The sequence below is a fragment of the Macaca fascicularis genome, chromosome 2 (assembly GCF_037993035.2).
Source record: "Macaca fascicularis isolate 582-1 chromosome 2, T2T-MFA8v1.1".
In the NCBI taxonomy this organism is placed as follows: domain Eukaryota; kingdom Metazoa; phylum Chordata; class Mammalia; order Primates; family Cercopithecidae; genus Macaca; species Macaca fascicularis.
Window position 1 is genome coordinate 125,230,305 of NC_088376.1, and position 21,594 is coordinate 125,251,898.

The 21,594-nt window shown below is 43.1% G+C and overlaps 1 protein-coding gene and 1 long non-coding RNA gene across 4 annotated transcripts in view; one reads left to right on the forward strand and one right to left on the reverse strand.

Moving 5' to 3' along the window:
* The window catches only part of PTPRG (protein tyrosine phosphatase receptor type G), a 745,294-nt gene that overhangs the window by 579,883 nt on the left and 143,817 nt on the right, over window positions 1-21,594 (forward strand). For all 3 annotated transcript variants that reach the window (XM_005547516.5, XM_005547515.5, XM_045384827.3), the window contains one exon: window positions 1,346-1,412. In XM_005547516.5, coding sequence (XP_005547573.3) covers window positions 1,346-1,412 — 67 coding nt within the window. The remainder of the gene's footprint in view (window positions 1-1,345; window positions 1,413-21,594) is intronic.
* LOC141409692 (uncharacterized) lies at window positions 4,208-18,856 on the reverse strand. The gene is made up of 2 exons (XR_012431309.1): window positions 18,644-18,856; window positions 4,208-6,876 (listed from the first exon to the last, which is right to left on the reverse strand). It is a non-coding gene; the product is annotated as an uncharacterized lncRNA (long non-coding RNA).

Consider the following 21,594-nt stretch of genomic DNA (forward strand, 5'->3'; position numbering starts at 1 on the left):
ATGTGACAACCAAAATTGTCTCCAGACATGGTCACATGTCCCCCTGGTAGGGCAATATCTCCCCCATTTGAGAACCACTGCTCTCTTCTGGAGACGCTGAGGCTTAGGAGAGCTGGAAGTGTGTGGAGTGTGTGTTACTGTCAGAGAGGACACACGAGGAACAGCAACCCAACAGGGAAAATTTGTAAGAGTAGAAAGGAATGTGGAAAATTTTCAGTCACCTTAAAATTCATTCTAGGGGTGTCTCTTGATTCCTCTGAATCGACCTGAAAGCATCAAATTGGATTGAGCTACAGAGTGAAAGTTTCATCAATATCTCAACTTCATTATGTGAGAAGTGGATTATATATAAATACTACCAATGAGGGATGGGGGGAGCTATGCTGGCCATAGATAATAGATTTTTGAAAAACTATTTATTTTGGAAAGACTTGAATATACATAAAAGTGAAGAAAATTGTATAATGACCCATCCTATACCCACCACCCAAGGTCATAAATGATTGATTCAGGTCAATCCTGTGGCATGTATACCCCACTCACTCCCCCTGCTGTTCACTCTTGGATTATTTTGAAACAAATTCAAGATGTCATTTCATTTCATTTGTAAAAATCTCTGTATGTCTAAAAGAAAGTATTTGAAAGCCAAAATTGTAATATGCTGCTAGAATTTTAATCTTCTAGAACGGGCAAGAATGAGGAGTTCTGCTGAGTAGTATTAGAAAGTTAAGGGAAAGAAGAGATGGGAGGAAGACTGAAGAGGCTTGGCTTTTGAGGGGGATTAAAAACCCCAGGAGGAAATGAGGGTGGGAGACACTGTCTCTTCAAGCTTCTCTCCCCTCTTCTTTTGCTTTCCATAAATTTTAGAATATGTGATTTTTCACAAGGGACTGGGATCCTTACGAAGGAGAATAGGCTGGTAGGAAACAGATTCATTTTCTAAAAAGAAGGGAAAAACATAATCACCAGAAAATGTTGAAATCTTCCCTCAATGATGAATTGCTCTCTTATGACTTTCAATGACTTTTTAGCCTATTGGACCTACTTTTAATAAAACAAGGCAAGAAGAAAATCTTGCAGTTGCTCTTTAAGATTTTCCTTGGACTATAGTATTTGTCTCCTGTTATAATGTGTTCTGAGAAGTTTCTTTTGATTTAGACTTCCTCACTTGATTTTATGATGTCATAAATCTCCTGAATTTGGTGAGAGCCATGTTGTATGTGAGAACTAAGCAGCTTGCTAGATAACATCTACTCCCCCCTCCCTTCTCTTTAGAAGATTAAACTGAGACTGTTGTGCCTGATGCCAGAATAGATTTAACCAATCATGTTTCCTTTACATGTAGGTCAGTCCGAGGGACAATTCTGCACTGGATCCTATTATCCATGGGTTGAAGGGTGTTGTACATCATGGTAAGTATGCCACATACACTTCCTTTTGCTGGGAGGTGAAGGGCTCAGATCTCTACCTAAAGGAACCAGGTTATCTTGCAGAGGACAGAGGGTGACACCCATTCCTCATCCCCTGATGTTGAAGGGCATTAGAGCCATTATTTGATGGGTAAAGAGCACGCCCATTTATTACCTGCAAATAGGTCTGGGTTAACAGTAAGCAATTTGTTTCTTTTCAGGTACCAGTTTGAATGCATAGGTTATAAATCAAAACACCCTAAGATGTACTGTTCTTATGTGTTGAACTTGCCATTTGTTTCATATCTCTCCTAAAAATATTCTTTCAGTTGTCTTTTCACCTATAAATGTTTGGTTTGCGTCTCAGATCTAGGGAAGCATTTTAAGTAGCCAGACAAGTTATTAAACTTTGCAGCATGTGAGCAAGCGTCATGCCGCTACTAGAATGGAAAAGGCCAGACTACTATTCTGTGCTGCAGACCTCTTATCCTCAGGCATAAAACCAGGAGAGAAAGTAAGATAAATGGGTTCTGTCTTTTCCAACTGGTTTTTATTGGAAGAATTTCCCTGCAACTTTATTATCAGCACTGCATCATTACCTATGACATCAAGATCCTCTAATTTCAAAAGTACCCTTGTCGCAGTGAGGTGTGCAGTCTAGATGTAATGTAATGATTTGCAAAGTTTTAATAATCTAATTAGAATTCCAGAGACGTTGACAGAAATAGCATTAGTAACCATAATAAATCTCCCCTTCACCTCCACAGCTGTGATAAAACATCTTCACACCTTTTTGGGAGGATTGTCTTTAGACATTAGCCAACTCCATAGAGCTTAACAAACATCTTCCCCCTCTCTTTCAGTGAAACTAACACCAGTTGTCAGGGGTCAACTGGAGCAAGTAGGATTTTGGATTAATTGTTCTGTTCTCAAAATTGGTCAGTCATGCAGCAGGTAACAATAATAAACCTACTCAATATAGAAAAATAGGGTTACTAAAAATACCACATAGAGGCTTTCATTTTAAGATAGTTCTGGGCCAGGCGCGGTGGCTTATGCCTGTAATCACAGCACTTTGGGAGGCCGAGGTGGGTGGATCACCTGAAGTCAGGGGTTTGAGACCAGCCTGATCAACATGGTGAAACCCTGTCTCTACTAAATACAAAAATTAGCTGAGCATGGTGGTAGGCGCCTGTAATCCCAGTTACTCGGGAGGCTGAGGCAGGAGAATCACTTGAACCCACGAGGCGGAGGTTGCAGTGAGCCAAAATTGCGCCATTACACTTCAGCCTGGATGACAGAGAGAGACTCTGTCTCAAAAAAAAAAAAAAAAAAAAGATATGTATTTCCATTGCTTCTTCCCAGTTCTCAGTTTCTGGAAGGGCACTAATCCCATCCTCCATTCTTGAGGGCTCTTACCTCCCAAAGACTCCACCTCATATGATAAACTTGGGGATTAGGATTTCAACATAGGAATTTGGTTAGGGGACACAAACCTTCAGGCGACAGCAGAGGCTGTTACATATGGAAAAACGATATCTGGCTCTGGGAGGGTTGCCAGGATGCCCAGGGTGTGGTTTCAACCCTACCCTCTAACTGGGAAGTCAGACAAGACCTGCAAAATACACTGACCTACAGAGGAAGTTCACTTATTCATTCAGCAGAAATATATTGCATGCCCACGCTGTGCAAACCCAGATTTGGAACACTGATTAAGACAGACACAGGCCAGCTCTCATGGACCTAGAAGGGAAGTGAAGTGCTGCTTTCCTCTCCCACCAGCCTGCCTGGTATGCAGCCCCTCCCAGTTTATGCATTTGCTGTTTCCTCTGTCGGGAGAGTTCTTCCTTTGCTTGTGCCAAGGGTGTCTCCTTCCTATGCCTTCAGGTCTCAGCTCCCATATTGCCTTCTTAGAAAGTTGTTTCTTAAGTATCCTATCAAATTATTCATCCCACCCCACTCCCATCACTCTCTGTTACACCATCCCAGGTTTCTTTCTTCAAAGCACTTACATGTATCTGAAATAACTGTTTGTGTATTTGCTCATATCTCAGATACTTGGGTATCAATTTCCTGAGGGCAGAAAACCATGTTAGTGTGGCATGCTGTGTCTGGCAAATAGTAGGTGCTCAGTATCTTAGCCAAATGACTGAATCAAGTAAGCATACAAATAAATAAGTGAAAATTTCAAAATGTAAAATGGGATGAAGGGAAGGAAGAACTAAAGCCCATGTGGGTTGTGCCTTGATTGGGAAGAAAAAGGAGTAGGAGTATGTCGTTCTTCCAAAAGGGAGTGGAGGACATTAGAAATAGTTTTAAAAAAAACAAAAATAACGTTTGTTGGAGGCCAGGTGCAGTGGGTCATGCCTGTAGTCCCAGCACTTTGGGAGGCTGAGGTGGGTGAATCGCTTGAACCCAGGAGTTCAAGACCAGTCTGGGCAACATGGCAAAACCTTGTCTCTGAAAAAAAAATACAAAATTTAACCAGGCATAATGGTACATGCCTGTAGTCCCAGCTACTTGGGAGGCTGAGGGGGGAGGATCACCTGAGCCCAGGAGATTGAGGCTGTAGTGAGCCTTGATCATGCCAACCTCCAGCCTGGGTGACAGAGTGAGACTCTGTCCCCCTCCCCCAAAAAAAAGCTTTTGTTGGAGCTAGAAGCATTTCAGTTGAAGGTCCTGTGAGGGATTTGAATGATCTATTAATTTGAAGGAACATAAATAATCATGTCCTTCACAGTCTCTGGCTTGGGAACAATGATAGAGATATGTAAAGAGAAAAATCAATATGGATTTCTATTGCAGTTCAGAAATGACTTTTATTTCTTCAGCTCTGGTAGTCATATATTAGAATGTTAATTTCTCATTAATTTTTTTTAAACAAGAAGCATCTTAAGTGTTTCTTCAGCTGAAATGTGAAGGAATAACCTGATCATATCAGCCAACTGTATTTGACAGTTGGTCATTAGGGTCCTCTGTTAAGCAGACACCAAGGTGGAATTTGAAGTGCAGGAAAGATTTTTGGCAAGGAAGGACTGCCTGGGAAGGATCAAATAGAGAAGGACCAGGGGTTGGTGGGGAGAGCGTTTGGGCCATGCATGGTGCAGTTCTGACACCTCTGCAAGGAGAGAGGTGAGCTAGGAGGACTGGCTGAAGGCAGCTCTAAGGAAGTCTTTGCCAAGCTATCAGAGAGCCCCAGAGCAAAGACTGCCCCTGAAAGGAGTCCTGTGTTGGCAGGAATGGCCCAGCTCTTGTTCCCCACCATGTATTGTCATTGGCTGGAGCCTCCCAGCAAGAATAGCCTGATTGTAGACGCTGGGCAGATCCTGGAGGTGCAGCTGCTGCAGGCTGTCAGCTCAACAAGCTCCTCACAGCAGCTTGTCTCTGGAAGGGGGAGAGATCTCAGGGGTGCATGCTTAAGAGTGGCACAGAGCTTCACATCTCTTTCCAGAGGCACCTTCCTAATCACACTCCCATAGTGCTTGCTCAGAGATTCTTACAAACAGTCCTGGCTCATTTTGTCCATAGTTACTGAGTACCTAATCTCAGTACACCATGAAGCTAGGCATTGAGACATGGACCTATCCTCACCACATTTGCATATGCTTGGTAGAGATGTACAATTAAGTATGTAATGATGTTAAAGTCTGGGAAGCAGCACGCTAAACTCAAACTTGGATGATTGGAAGTGTCTCAAACCAACTGAACATTAAGACCTAAAGAGTGCATGGAGATTGTCCAGGCAGAGAAGTGATGCAAGCAGGACCAGTATACATGAAGGTGTCTGTTGGTAAGAGAGGATATAGTATCTTTGAGGCTTGGAGAATGGTGACTGATATGGTTTGACTGTGTCCCACCTAAATCTCATCTTGAATTCCCACGTGTTGTAGGAGGGACCCAGTGGGAGGTACTTGAATCATGGGGGCAGGTCTGTCCTCCGCTGTTCTTGTGATAGTGACTCTCACAAGATCTGATAGTTTTAAAAAGGGGAGTTTCCCTGCACAAGCTCTCTTCTCTTGTCTGCCGCCATGTGAGACATGCCTTTCACCTTCCACCATGATTGTGAGGCCTCCCCAGTCACGTGGAACTGTGAGTCCATTAAATCTCGTTCTTTTGTAAATTGCCCAGTCTTGGGTATGTCTTTATCTGCAGTGTGAAAATGGACTAATACAGTAACATTGCTTCTCTAATGCTTTTCTAGGGAGAGACAGCCTAGAAACCTCTTGACCACATGAAGTGCTGTGTCTTATGTGTTCATTTTTCTAGGCAAATTTTGATTTTTACAAACTCAAGAGCATATAAATAGAATGGAGTGAGGTGATTTGCCATTGATTCTGGTCCCATCTATCTACTCATGGAGTGATAGATGGAAGCACTAAAATGTATCTAAATCAAGTATTTTATTTGCCCTATTATCAACATCCACTGGAGAAGAAAGACTTAGGGAAAGATTGTAAATCCTATTCACTGTATTGGTTCAGTCATTAGCAGCACTTTTTGTATATAAGAACCAGCAGTTGCAAGTGGCCGTTTCTGATAAAAATACTGGTTGCTAAGAACTTAGTCTAGTTCTGATGGTTTAAAATCCATTTTTCAAAAAAATCCTGTTTGTGAATCAGTGTAAAAATGTAGTCTTCTAAGTGAGAGGCATGAGGTCAGGTGAATATGGCAGATGAGGCAAAACTTTGCAGCCCAATTTATTCAACTTTTAAAGCCTTAGGTTGTGCAACGTGTGGTCAGGCGTGCTCGTAGAGAAGAATTGGGCCCTTTCTGTTGACCAAAGCTGGCTGCAGTTTTCAATGCATCTCATCAAATTGCTAAGCATACTTCTCAGTTGTCATGGTTTCGCCAGGATTCAGAAAGCTGTAGTGGATCAGACCAGCAGGAGACCACCAAACAGTGACCATGATCTTTTTCTGGCACATGTTCGGCTTTGGGAAGTGCTTTGGAGCTTCTTCTCAGTCCAGCCACAGAGCTGGTCATCGCCCGTTGTCATATAAAATCCACTCTTTGTCACATGTCACAGTCTGATCGAGAAATGATTCATTGTTGTTATGTAGAATAAGAGAAGATGACACTTCAAAATGACATTTTTTTTTTTAATTTTTGCTCAACTCATGAGGCACCCACTTTTCGAGCATTTTTACTGTTCCAATTTGCTTCAAATGTCAAACTACTATAGAATGGTTAACACTGAGTTCTTTGGTAACCTCCTTTATAGTCGTAAGAGGATCAGCTTCAATGAATTGCTCTCAACTTGTTGTTGTCAACTTACGCTTCTCATCTTCAAGGCTCTTGTCTCTTCTGCAGAACTTCTTGGACTACTACTGCACTGTACGTTCATTAGCAGTTCCTGGGCCAAATGCGTTGTGATGTTGTGAATTATCTCCACCGTTTTATGGCCCATTTTGAACTCGAATAAGAAAATTGCTCAAATTTGCTTTTTGTCTAACATCATTTCCATAGTCTAAAATAAATATAAAATAAACAGCAAGTGCTAAGTCATTAGCAAAAACACAAAGCAAGAAATAGGTGCATTAAAATGATGTATAACATAACCATATTTATTGAAGAATGCATTCCAATATCATTGTTGCAAATTTGAACAGTACAAAACTACAGTTCCTTTTGCACCAACTTATTTGCATCAACGGTTTTACCTAACTGATCCGTGTTAAGAAATATGTGTGGGGCAGGCATGGTGGCTCATGCCTATAATCTCAGCACTTTGGGAGGCTGAGGCAGGTGGATCACCTGAGGTCAGGAGTTTGAGAATAGGCTGGCAAACATGGTGAAACTCCGTCTCTACTAAAAATACAAAACTTAGCCAGACATGGTGGCACGCATCTGTAATCCCAGCTACTTAGGAGGCTGAGGCAGGAGAATCACTTGAACCCGGGAGGCAGAGGTTGCAGTTAGCTGAGGCCACGCCATTGTACTCCAGCCTGGGTGACAAGAGCAAAACACTGTCTCAGGGAAAAAAAAAAAAGGTATGCGCATTATACGTCGCTTCTCGTCCTTTCGGCTAAGATCGAGTGTATGTGCATTATGTCCTGTGTCAGTTAAAAGGCATCTGTTTTTTCTTTTCATGTTGCTGGAATACATAATTTCTCTTCCTTTTTATAGTACTCACCCCAGGAAAATTCAGCAGGCTATTTGTGTACATACGCATATACTGTCAAAAGGCCTCAAAACACCATCCTCTTGTGTCAGTCCTCTGAAACGGACCACTTTTGTATTCCTGATAGGAAACTTGCCTCTGGTGATTGCTTGGTATTTTATCTGCTTGTCCTCTTTTCCCACCCCTCCCCCACTGTCACTTTCCTCTCCTGGAGAATATATCATCTTAGTGAGGTGTAATAGGCTTTGTTTTCTTTTTGTTGTTGTTGTTTTTTGAGACGGAGTCACTCTGTCGCCTAGGCTGGAGTGCAGTGGCGCGATCTCTGCTCACTGCAAGCTCCACCTCCTGGGTTCACACCATTCCCCTGCCTCAGCCTCCCCAGCAGCTGGGACTACAGGCGCACACCGCCACGCCTGGCTAATTTTTCGTAATTTTAGTAGAGACGGGGTTTCACTGTGTTAGCCAGGATGGTCTCGATCTCCTGACCTCGTGATCCGCCCACCTTAGCCTCCCACAGTGCTGGGATTACAGGCGTGAGCCACTGTGCCCAGCCTAGGCTTCGTTTTCTTTCATAGGAAATGTGAGGGAGATAGTCAGAAATTGCCACAGACAGTGGCTCACACTCATAATCCCAGTACTTTGGGAGGCTGAGGTGGGTGGATCACCTGAGGTCAGGAGTTCGAGACCAGCCTGGTCAACATGTTGAAACCCTGTCTCTACTAAAACTACAAAAATTAGCCAGGCATGGTGGCGGGCACCTATAATCTTAGCTACTCAGGAGGCTGAGGCAGGAGAATCACTTGAACCTGGGAGGCGAAGGTTCCAGTGAACCGAGATCACACCACTGCACTCCAGCCTGGGCAACAGAGGGAAATTCTGTCCCCACCCTCCCCCAAATCCCCTGCCAAAAAAAAAAAAACAGAAATTGCCACAGACACAACAAAATCTTCTGCTGGTCAAAGCTAGACAGCTGCTCGCTCTCTGTCTGTCTTCCCTTCCCTGGCTCTTCCAAGAAAGCTATCAGTGAAAGGACAAATAAATTATCACCTGAGAACTCGCTTCTATTAGTATCACAAATTGAGGCTCTTGCAAGCTTCTCTTGTCAAAACACGGCACTGGCAGTTGTGGCTATGACAAGATTAAAACTTTCCTTGCCAGACCAGCTTTCTCATGTGACTAGTTTGTTCACTCGACTCACCTTTGGAGGTCTCCTTCCACCTTTTTGCCCCTGCCCTGGGATACTCATCATCTCCTCACCAAATCTAAGGACAAAGTCCTAGAATAGCTATTGTCACTCCTGGCCTCTAGCAAAAAGGGAAGAAATAACAGTGAATTTGAAAATATGCATTGACTGCCCTGCCAAGCATTTCCAGAGAGTGGTGAAAGCTGTCTAAGAAACTCCACATCGTTCATCATTCCATATTCCACCTGCTGGGACTGAGGTTTCTATAGTGAAGAGTAACAGAGCGTCATCTTCAGACCAGTCCTCTGAATTCCTTCTAGAACAGTGGGTCGGCTTCATCTTATACAGTTGCTGTTGCATCACCAGCCACACATTCACTGTTTTAAAAGAAACCAGCCCCAGGGTATGGTGCTGCCTGCACTGTTCCCCTGCTGGGGATGCACTTGGTTCCACCCCTTCAGAAAACCCTGTGCCTGTTTCTGCTGAGGTTACACATGCACCCCGCCCTCTGAGCCAGAAATGCCACACTTAAGTATATCCCCAAGAAAAATATCAACAAAAGACTTGTGCATATGAGCCTTATTCATAATAGCCACAAACTGGAAACAGCTTAAATGTCCATCAGTGGGAACATAGATATAGAAGTTGTAGACTATTCATACAGTGGAATATTATGCAGCACTTACAGATAATGAACTATGGAGTCACTCAAAAGCAAAACAGTGCATAGTACATGATTCCATTTATATAAAGTGTGAGAACAGGTCCATCCACAAAATTAATCCATGGTGATGAAAGTCAGAATAGTGGGGTGGAGGGGCCAGGTGTGGTGGTTCATGCCTATAATCCCAGCACTTTGGGAGGCCAAGGCGGGCAGATCACCTGAGATCAGGAGTTCAAGACCAGCCTGACCAACATGGTGAAACCCCGTCTCTACTAAAAATACAAAAATTAGCCAGGTGTGGTGTTATGCACCTGTAGCGGGAGACTGAGACAGGAGAATCACTTGAACCCGCGAGGTGGGGGTTGCAGTGAGCTGCTATTGCGCCACTGTACTCCAGCTTGGGTGAAAGAATGAGACTCAGTCTCAGAGAACAGTGGAGTGGAGTAATATGTTGAATAAAAAGGAACCTGAGGAAATTTTCTTGGGTGATAAAAATATTTCTCTATCTTGATCTATAGGATGATTGTACAGGTATAATATAAAAATTTGCCATGCGGTCCCCTTAGATTTCTTCATTTGACTGTTTGAAAATTAAAGAATAACCCATATATATTACACATTAATTTCCCAAATATATTGCATCCACAAAGCTTAAAAAAATTAGCAGCATGTACCAAATAGTCAAATATTAAAAATCTTGACAGTGTCAAGTGTTGGCAAGGATGTGAATACAGGAACTCTCATGTTGTTGGTAAGAGGATAACTAGTATGATCACTCTTCAGAAAATAGTTTGGCAGTATCTAGTAAAATGAATCTAAGAGATACCATTTCTATGTATGTCCCCTAGAGAAACTCATATATGTGTCCCAAGAGATGTATAGACCAGGCGCAGTGTCTCACAGCTGTGATCCCAGCACTTTGGAAGCTGAGGCAGGCAGATCACTTGAGCCCAGGAGTTTGAGACCAGCCATGGCAACATGGTGAAACCTTGTCTCTACAAAAAGTAAACAAAATTAGCCAGGCATGGTGGCACCCACCTGTAGTCCCAGCTATTTTGGGGACTAAGGTGGGTGGATCACTTGAGCCCAGGAGGCAGAGGTTCAGTGAGCCAAGATTGTGCCACTGCACTCTAGTCTGGGTGACAGAGCGAAACCTGGTCTTCAAAAAAAGAAGACATGTGGCTGGCCGCAGTGGCTCACGCCTGTAACCCCAACACTGTGGGAAGGCGAGGTGGGTGGATCGCTTCAGGACAGGAGTTCGAGACCAGCCTGGCTAACATGGCGAAACCCTGCCTCTACTAAAAAAATATACAAAAATTAGCTGAGTCTGGTGGTATGGACCTATAATCCCAGCTACTTGGGAGGCTGATGCATGAGAATCACTTGAACCCGGGAGGTTGAGGCTGCAGTGAGTCAAGATTGCACCACGGCACTCCAGTCTGGGTGACACAGCAAGACTCTGTCTGAAAGAAAAAAAAGAAGATGTGGGCAAGAATGTTTGTGTTGGTGTTTTTCCTAATTACCCAAACCTAGTAATGCCTCAGGTGCCCATCATTGGCAGGCTGAGTAAAGATGACCTGGTGCGGTCGTAGAAGAGAACATTTCACCACGATGGGAAGGAATGGCCCACTCAACAATATGGGTGCATCCGAGATTGGTAAAGTTAAGCAAAGGAAGCAAGATTCTGAAGAAAACATTGTGCGTTCCCAAAGATAAACTTCAAAACATGAGAAAACCTAACCGTTATTGCTTCGGAGTGCATATGTAGGTGTTAAAACTAAATAGGAAACCCAAGTGATTATTTCAAAATGGGGATGGTGGTGACTTCCCGGGGGTGGATGAGAGAGTGACAAGGGGCTGGCTGGGTAGGGGGAGGCAAGGTCTTCTCGTGTTCTGAGTGTTGGTCACATACCCACACACCAGGGCTCACTTCAGGATCATTTTTCAACAGTACATTGATGTTTTGCACACCTTTCTGCATGGGTGTTATATTTCACAATCAAAGAAGACAATGATTAACATTAGAAAGGAAGAGATTCAGACATTGCTTTCCTCTGGGACGCATCAAGTTCCAAGCGGCCTCACGACAAGCAAAAGAGAGTGACAGCACTTTTTAAAAAAACTTTTTACCATAACTACCCCTGACAGGCTGTGTGTTCTCTCCACAAATTGATTACAGGCCAATGAAAGAACTGTGCCTGCTTGGAATTGTATCATTAAGAGGTGACTCTGAAAGCAAATATCTCCTTGTGGAGATTAGAAACAGGAAATGAGAAACAAAGGGGATGGGGTGTCAAGTGACAAGTTTAAACACAAAGGGTGCCTCACTGCTGCTGTGCCGGGTCATGCTTGCTCTGTCTGCTTAGCCCAGCAGGCATCACTACATACTCCAGAAACCCTCAGAGATACAACCACCACGGTCCCCATCATATAGAAAGGCAAGCAAAGCAGTCACAGGCTGGGCAACTTGCCCCAGGGTCACATCATGAGAAGTGACCCAGCCCAGAGTCTAACCAAGGTCTTCCTGACTTCAGACTGGCTCTCCTGACTCCAGGTCCTCTCCCGCTCAGATCCCTGTGAGGCTCCCCACCTACCTTTTTCCATCTTGATTGAAACTCATCATATGGGTTTTGTTGAAGGGGGCAAGGGAAGACATACTGAACAGGACCATAATCTGTCACTGTCACTCTGACACCATTGTGACTATCCCTGTGGTCCAAAAGCTTGAAATAAGCCATCTGAGGCCAAATGGCTGAAGTTGCTGAAAATATCTTTTGTGGACTTTGGAAGAAGAGGACAAATGCTAGAACAAGGGACTTTTGGGAAAAATGACTCCTGAGGCAGAAATGTCATTATAATCCAGTAGCAAGAAAATGGAGCAGAACTGAGTTGCTGTGAGGGGTTCTTGCCTGTTTTTGTGTGTGTGAACCACCAAGCTCCCTGAATCATAGCATCCACCCATCCTTCCATCAACTGACTGCCTAACGTGCTGAGGGTAAAATGAACAAGATTTCCCTTGTCCTTGGAAAAATTTTAGTCTCATGAAGAATTTTTTTTTTTTTTTTTTGCTCTTGACTTCATTGGTGCAAAGACTAATGTTACTTGCATGCAGAGTAATCTCACGTTGAACCTTCGGAATGAACTTTATTAAAGGTCTCCATTATGGAATACTTTTAAAGAAATGGAATTTTGTTGTTTTTCACTTGAAGTTGGACTCTTAGGAACACAACTGAACAAGGTTTCTAGAGCAGTACTTCAGAATTCGGGCTGGCCTGGGTTTGAATTCTGGCTCTCCAACTTGGGAGCTGTGTGACCCCAGTACAAATTACTGAGCCTCTCTGTCCCCGAGTTTCTGCCTTGTAAAGTGAGGATAATGAAAGTGCTTATCTCATGAGTATTATTGCTAAATGCGTTCAGACAGGGACAGCACGGGGAAGAAGGCATGCCTGGTATGTGTTCAGCGCCCTCTAAATCAGTGATCAGCAAAGTCTAATCTGCAGACCAAATCCAGCCCGCTGCTTGTTTCTGTAAAGTTTCATTGGAACACAGCTGCACTCATTTGTTTACATATCATCTATGGCTACTTTTGCACAACAATGGCAAACTTGAGTAGTCGTGAAAGACACACTGGCCTGCACCGCCTTATGTATTTAATCTCTGGCCCTTTAAAGAAAATGTTTGTCAATCCTACCTCATCTAAACGGTAGCTATTACAGCAGCTCTACTAATAATGTTGCCTTCACCCAGTAATTTGTTTATGTTGGGACAATGTAAATACCCACTCAGGTCATTACTTACCACTTGCTAGGCTTTACAGACACAGATTTCAGTTTTCATTTTGCTGATATCATCACATTTCAACTGAATTAATGAGGATTCTGTTTTAATGTTTAACTTAAAGAAATCCTCCAAATTATTTTCTCCCTTTTGAATGGGAAAACCAATGCTGTATTATCTATAGCTCACTGATCATTTTGAACATCTTAACATGCGACAGTTTCCCGTTTGAAGTTTGTGTTTCCAGCATTTAATTACATGGAACTTTCCTGAAATGTGCTATAAATATGCAACGCCCTGATCTTGGCTAATTGGCTCATGTCTATTAAGGATCTAGGAAGGACTGATGCTTATCAGAACATGTTTGATCTCAAAATCTTCTAGAAACAGGCACACTTAAGCCATTTCCACCGTTTCCTGGATTTCAGTGCATCAAAACCACCACCATAGATATAAGTTATTTCCACTTCTTTTCTTAGCCAGGAAATGAGATGCTGTGCGACTTCTATTTTATCACTAATAGTATTGTTAACAATAATGTTAAGACATAAAAAGACTTCAAAAGTGATTCCTTTTAGATTAGGTTTGAATGTGAGGCCAGTTCTCATTCAGCCTGCCTTGTTTGTCAATATTTTATCATTTGAACAGGATTATGGAAATCCAGGGAAATGCCCTTTTCCTGCTTGTTTCAGTGGGATGTGAAGAGCAAACAGAGCTCTTAAAAAGATACCTCCATTTGCCTGCTGCAAAAGTGCCTGCTAAAGTGCTTGCGACTACTGTGTGTGATTTTCTTACCCTGCTTGCATGCTCTATGTATGCTACCTCGGTGTAGGAGAGACAGACACTATTGCATAGTGGGTTTGAAATCCAGTTGTGTTACAACCTGAACAAATCACTTCACCTCTTTGTGGCTCAGTTTTCTCAACTGCATCATGAGGTAATACTAATACCAGTCTTACTGGTTTATCCTGAGGATTCAGTGACTTACTGTATATAACTATGCCTGGCATATGGTAAGCACTCAGTGATAGCTGTCACCACTGCCACCAACCCCCCCCCATCCCCCCCCGCCCATCATCATCATTATTGTTGTCACTTGTGGACTTGAATATGGAAACCACGTGATGACAGGAAATGACTGCAGAGTTCTGGGTTCTGCCACCATCACTACCCTGCTAGTAAAATAGAACGCATATTGCTCGGTTTAGCTGGGCCACACAAAATAAAAATGATGAAGATGATGATGATGACGACGACGATGATTTGGGTAGCCAGTTTCTTTTGAGGTCAGGGGAAAAGGTAGTGGACAAAGAACCAGGAAGTGGGTGAAAGGAAGAAGCAGTAGCCTCTCTGCTTCTGCAACTGGTAACCTCTGTCTGTCTACCTGGACGTTCTATAAATACAATCTTACTGAATCCCAGTGGCACCACAGTGAGGTAAGAATTCTTAATCCCATTTTATAAATAGGTAAAGTGAGGTTTTAGAGAGACGAGCGAATGTATCTTGGCCATGCAATGGAATAGTGATTTGAACCCAGTTGTGTTAAACTCTGAATCATATTTCTTTCTGCTCTGCTGGGCCAGCTTCTAAGTCCCAGCATTGACTAACTTTCTGATTATTGTCAAAAGCACTTAACTCTTGTATATCGTGGTTTTCCTTTGTGAATTAGGTCATTGACTGAGCATCAAAAGGAAACTAAAAGAATGTACACGTCATGTCAGTTACGGCCACCAGAACCCTGTAGGGGAGAAAGGCAATCAATGAAACTCTTCAATGATAATATTGGGTTTTTGTCACCATATGACTCTATATAATTTAAATGTCATGTTCATTTCCTTAATTGTTGACAAGACTGCAGTCTTTATGTGCTTTCTCTTTGGAAATATTAAGGTCAACATACATTTTATTTAAACATCAACCCGTAAATCAAAATGCTGCCCTTGGTCAACTGAAACCTCTAATAAAGTTGGAGGAGGCTAGATGTCTTTGAACCCAGTGAGGTGGCTGTTTCATGACCTTGGATTGCTCTTCTCCGGGTGCTTGAAGATAGGGATCTGATTAATAAGGTGGGCTCTCTCCCTCCCAGGCCACCTGGTTCAGACCCCACAGCACTAATTATTCATGCCATAGTATAGGCCCCTGGGATTTTCTCTGGACTGTGCCTGTAGGGAAGGCCATGAGGCATGCATTTAATCCTCTGCCTGCTGATGGAGAGTTTCACAGGCAAAAGTAAATTCCACACCTCCACCACTGCATGGAGTTGACCCTGTTCATGCTCACATGTATTGCCTGTTGCTTTTTTAAAAAAATACCCTGCCCTCATATAGGAGTGCAGGGGTTGGCAAAATTTCTCTGTAAGGGGACTGATAGCAAGTATTTTAAGCTTCGTCAGCCATATATTCTCTGTTGTAACTACTCAGCTCTGCAGTGGTAGCCTGAAAGCAGCCGTAGACAATGCATAAGCAAATGAGCACACTATGTACCAATAGAACTTCATTTACAAAAGTAGACACTAGGCCAGATTTGGCCCGTGTACTGTAGTTTGCCCACTTTTGACTTGGAGATATGTCGTGACTTAGTTTGGTCAATTTCTTTTCGCCATGTATAAAGGACCTACTTTATAAAGTGCTGCATTGGGTGCTGGGGATAAAGCCAGGAGGCATGATCTTGCTGTAACAGAGCCTACAACCTGTCAAAGAGACCATGTTAGCCAATCACACAGATTGAGACCCAGGTCTTAACAACCTGTGACCTTGGGTAAGTTCTCAGCCCTCACTAGGATATTGATTCCTACTTCACAGGGTTATGAAGCTTCACTTAGAGAAAGGCCACACCAGGGCCTGGCACCCAGTTTCTGAACCATAAGTGTGAACTGGGAAAAGGAGGCAAACTGAGGCAAATTCCACAGTGTGGAATGGAGTCTTGGGTTGCAGGTCAGTGAAGGGTAAACTGAGGCTAGAGAACCCAGTTAATGTAAACAGATGAGAGTCAATGCTGCTGCTACCTGGCCCTATGAGCACCTTTACTGTGGTCACATAAAGCAACAAGCTCTGGACCTGGCTTCTACTAGACTCAGAAAGTTGACGGGGCCCTTTGTTGTGAGTCCTACTGAATAATGTCAGTATCTTAGTCAATCAGTTCTGCGACTCTCATGTCTTCATATTTTAACAACTCTAAAATTGAGATGCATCTTTGAGTTCATATCAAATCATTGTTTAATTAGCAACATGTAACCTTTACTAGTGGTATTGGAATAATGATGCATCTTACGATTGGTTATTTAAAATATATCAACTGCTACTGTGCTTGCTTGTTTGTTTCTTCATTCTCTTTTCACATAATTATTAGGCACCTACTGTGTTCTGGGGAAGTGTTTTAGCTGTTGGATATATGTACAGGCAAGGTCTTTGCTCTTGTGGAATAATCAAGCTGTTGCAGGAGACAGTAAACAAAGGAATGCTGGAAAGGAAATGAAGGTGTGATGCAGAAAGTTAATAGCAGGCCAGGCGTCGTAGCTCATACCTGTAATCCTAACACTTTGGGAGGCTGAGGCGGGCAGATTGCCTGCGGTCAGGAGTTCAAGACCAGCCTGACTAACATGGTGAAACCCCATCTCTACTAAAAACACAAAAAAATTAGCCAGGCGTGGTGGCGCATGCCTGTAGTCCCAGCTACTCGGGAGGCTGAGGCAGGAGAATTGCCTCAACCCGGGAGGCAGAGGTTGCAGTGAGCCGAGATCGTGCCATTGCACTCCAGCCTGGGTGACAGAACGAGACTCCGTCTCAAAAATAAATAAAATAAATAAATAAATAACAGAGAAAACATACTGAGATGGGGGGCTCAGGCAGTGGCATCTGAGCCCAGACATGAAGGATGAAAAGGAATCATCTCTATGGAGGGTGGTGGGAGGGGAAGCATTCCAGGCAGAGGGAACAGCAAGGTGAGGAGGCAGGTAGGTGGTCAGCAAGGGAGAGAGAGGAAAATACAGGCTGCAGAGGTAGACAGGTCATGTGGGGCCCCATGGCCACCATGAGGAGTTTGGATTTTATTCTAAATGAAGCAAGAAGCCACTGGAAAAGTTTAAGCTGGGCAGTGTCAGGATTAGTTTTACGTTTAAAAAACTAAAAGAGGCTGGGTGTGGGGACCCACGCCTGTAATCCTAGCACTTTGGGAGGCCGAGGCAGACAGATTGCCTGAGCTGACTCAGGAGTTTGAGACCAGCCTGGGCAACATGGTGAAACCCTGTCTCTGCTAAAAATACAAAAAATTAGCCAGGCGTGGTGGCTCGCCTGTAGTCCCAGCTACTCAGGAGGCTGAGGCACACAATCACTTGAACTCAGAAGGTGGAGGTGGCAGTGAGCTGAGGTCACGCCACTGCGCTCCAGCCTGGGGGACAGAGCAAGACTCCGTCTCCACAAAAAATAAAATAAAAAGCTAAAAGAGTTGCCTAGTCTTCAGTGAGATTTCCTCACCTGATCCTGCAGATGAGGACCCCAGAGCCCAGGGATCCAGAATGAGGGTGGTAGAAAGATGGGCGTAGAGAGATCCAGATACCCTTCCCATGTCACACACGGTGCGGCTGTGGTCCAGCCTCTTTCCTTGTAAACCTTGTTTTCCTCTCATGTATAAGATGAAAAACTAGTGTCTTTGAGACCTCGATTTCCCCATCACCCAATCATAACTTCAGTCTTGTGCCTGTTCCTTAAAATCATTTACTGTGAAGCCTTGCAGATGGCCCTACTTTGCAAACAGGACAGCCCCATTCCCACGCTGTCATTCCCATTTCATCCTCCTTATTGATGACAGAACGATGACATGCTTTGATCATCAACACCCCGCTATAGAGAGCAAGTATTTTTGCTTGTATTTGGATCATAAAATTAACTCCCTCTTGTCTCCCCCTAGGGAGGCCTCTGCTATCATCTTTTTTTTTTTTTTTTTTTTTTGGAGGCAGAGAGTCTCACTCTGTCGCCCAAGCTGGAGTGCAATGGTGCAATCTTGGCTCACTGCAACCTCCGCCTTCCCAGTTCAAGCGATTTTCCTGCCCCAGCCTCCCGACTAGCTGGGACTACAGGAGCACGCCACCATACCTGGCTAATTTTTGTATCTTTAGATGGAGTTTGCCATGTTGGCCAGGGTGGTCTCAAACTCCTGACCTCAGGTGACCCACCCACCTCGGTCTCCCCCAAAGTACTGGGAATACAGGCATGAGCCACTGCGCCCGGCCGTCTTTGTTCTAATCTAATACCTTCTCACCTCCCTGATGCCTTCTGGATTCTCACCCTCAGCCTCTTTATTTCCTCCCAACTTGCCGTTTCTCACCCCTGTGTTTGGCAGGCCCTCCTGTCACACCTAAGACTCCTCCCAGGTTACACACTACATTCATGGCTGGTCTAGACTTAACCCAGAGCTGCTGATTCCATGTCTAGTGTTTTACTCAGTTGTGTCACCTCTTCTCAATTTTGAATGTAATTATCGATTGTACTTACCCAACAGCTGATTGTTTCCCCCTCAAACCTGGGAAGTTTTGGACTGTTGATCTTTTCCTTCTGTTTTCCCTCCTGCTTACTTCACTCCAACCATTTCTTTATAAACCAGGCGGAGTCCCTCTGCACTGACTTTTCTCCCTTCCCGGAGTGTTCTTCTCCCCATGTAGCCACGTCACTCACTTCCTCACTGCCTTCAGGCTTTCAATCAAATGTTTCCTTCTCAGTGATCCTGCCCTTGAAATTGCTATCTGCAAAACAGAGGTCAGGGTAGACCTCATTTAGAAATGGTGATTCAAATATGATGAAGTTGCTAACAGCTGCAGAATATTTGGTCCAAAACCAGCCATGAATGGAGTAATGAAGAACTGTTCTGGACAGAGTGAAAAGCCTGTGCAAAGGCCCTGGAGCAGTGCGCTCATGGGACAGCAAGGAGGCCAGTGTGGCTATACCTAAAAATCAGAAAGTAGAAGTGAACAAGGCTGCACAGGATGTAGGAACCCTTTGATACAGTCCTTGTAGAAAGTGGCTAGTCAGGTGTGGTCCTGAGACCAGCAGCATCTGTTTTATTAAAAATATAGAATCTCAGCTCTCACCCCAGATCTACTGGATCAGAATCTGCATTTTAACAAGCTTCGCAGATGATTTGCATGCACATTGAAGTTTGAGTGGCACTGTCATAAATCATCTTTGATTTCTAATGACTTAATGCCCAGTTCTTTCCACTATCCACTCCTTCCTTCCCTCCTTACATAACACCAAGCAGAGGCTAGCACTGCCCCAGTGATCTTAGGCATTTAAGGAAAAGTTAATTGCTTTTCCTCTAAAAAAAAAAAAAATGTTGTGGGAACCCTGAAGAAACCAAATAATCATTGGGCTAAAAACAGAAGCTTGGGCTTTCATACACTTTCCTAAAATTAATTGGTCCTTTGTTTAGGGAATGCTTCAGGTTTTCTTCCCCTAGAAACTACCACATCCTGTCCAAATACCTTCCAATCTTCCAGTGTAATACGTTGTTTATTGGGGTGTGTGTGAGTGGGTGTTCAGTGCATTTCCACGGTTCCCGATGACTGCACAGGTCTCTTCTATACATTAATTGTTCATCATATTTTATAAAGAGCTTTCTTTTTTTCCTATATAACCAAAGCATTGAAACTATTAGGCTATTAACACACCAAGAAATGCAATCAATCAGCTGATTATCATCTAATGTTTTAATGATCACATTTTTAATCCAATTATACATGTTTGAATCTTTCAAATTTTCTTTAATTAAAAATTGCCTCCTGGCACTGCTATCAGAAATAAGAAATTGAACAGAATCAGCCAGATATAATTTAACGTTGAAAGGAAACTGCAAGGATAACTGGGCCGCACTGGGCTTAATGGTTGACCATGACTTTAAAGCCCTCATACAGAATTTCCTAATTGATAAGAAAAATTTAATCATCTTCAGCTATAAACCTTTTGCATTCAAATAAGGTTATTTCTTTTTCCAAATAAACCTCCCCTAACTGATTATTCATATTGTCATTCAAAATACTTAAAAATGAAAGAAAGGGTTGGGTGAAATGTAGACTACTTAATACAGTGTGTATTTAATACAAAAGTCATACATTATTCATTTTTGCAATTTGAATAACTTTGAATTTAGCATCCCTGTTCCTCTTCTTTTTCTTGGATGAACAATTAATTATTAAAATATAATATTGTCTGCATATAGCACCCGGGATCCTTGAAAGTGGAATACAAGATTCATTTCTTTTCAATTCTTTTATCTAGTAATGCACAGTACCTGCCTATTAGGGTATAATGGAATGAATGGTGGTATCAATAGTTTTTCAAATATTTTTCTCAACTAGTAAGTGGCTGGGACAGGAATGTTTTGAATTCAAATGACTAATTATGATAAAAGTTGGAGGCAGAATGCACTGATCAGGATGGGCATAGAATCACATTGCCCTTTTATAGCAAGACTTATTTAACAAGCACTTACGCATGCTTACTGTGTCGAGCGCTCTCCTAAGCCCTCACCTGATGTTAACTCATTTGATTCATACTGAGAACCTCCTTATAATGTCAGTGTTATTATCCCATTTTACAGATGAGGAAACAGTTACACAAAGGTTAAATAACTCTTCTCAAGTCAAACCTTTAAGTAGACTGGTTAGGATTCATATCCAGGGGACCTAGCTCTAGCACTTCTCCCCATTTTATGATATCTACATGTATTAAGATTTTATTAGCCAGGCATATGGGCTCACAGCTGTAATTTCAGCATTTTGGGAGGCTGGGGCAGGAGGATTGCTTGAGGCCAGAGGTTCGAGACCAGCTTGGGCAACACAGCCCAAGAACCTCATGTCTACTAGTTTTTTGTTTTTTAATTAGGCAGGCATGGTGGTACAAGTCCTAGCTACTCAGGAAGCTGAGAGGGGAGGACTGCTTGAGCCCAGGAGTTCAAGGCTGCAGTACCACCACAGCCTAGTCAACAGAGTGAGAATCTGTCTCTAATTTATACAAAGAAAAAAAGAGATTTCATAAACAGAAGAGTTTGCATTTTCAGCTGAAAAGTGCTTTATTTCTTCTTCCCAGTGGCTATACTCAGAAACCACATCTTGAGTCTGGGCAGTTGAGCCCCTATGGCTTAAGCTGGCATCGGTGGACAGTACTAGAAATATAGAGCTACCATTTCTAAAATTGATTCTAATTTGTACTTAAGCATTGCGAGCACCCCATTTATCAGTAGAGCACTGTCTGTGGGACTGAGCAGGCAAAGAAATTTTCAGAAAGATGGCTGCAAACTGATGTTCAACTTGAACTGAGATGGGGAGAAAAGAGTGAATTCTGTAATGTATTGTTCGTGTTAATTCTGTAATGCATTGTCATTTAGTAATGGGGGCACCTGAACATATAGCATAATTCCCCCCCACCCCACAAGTCAGGCTATGGGTATC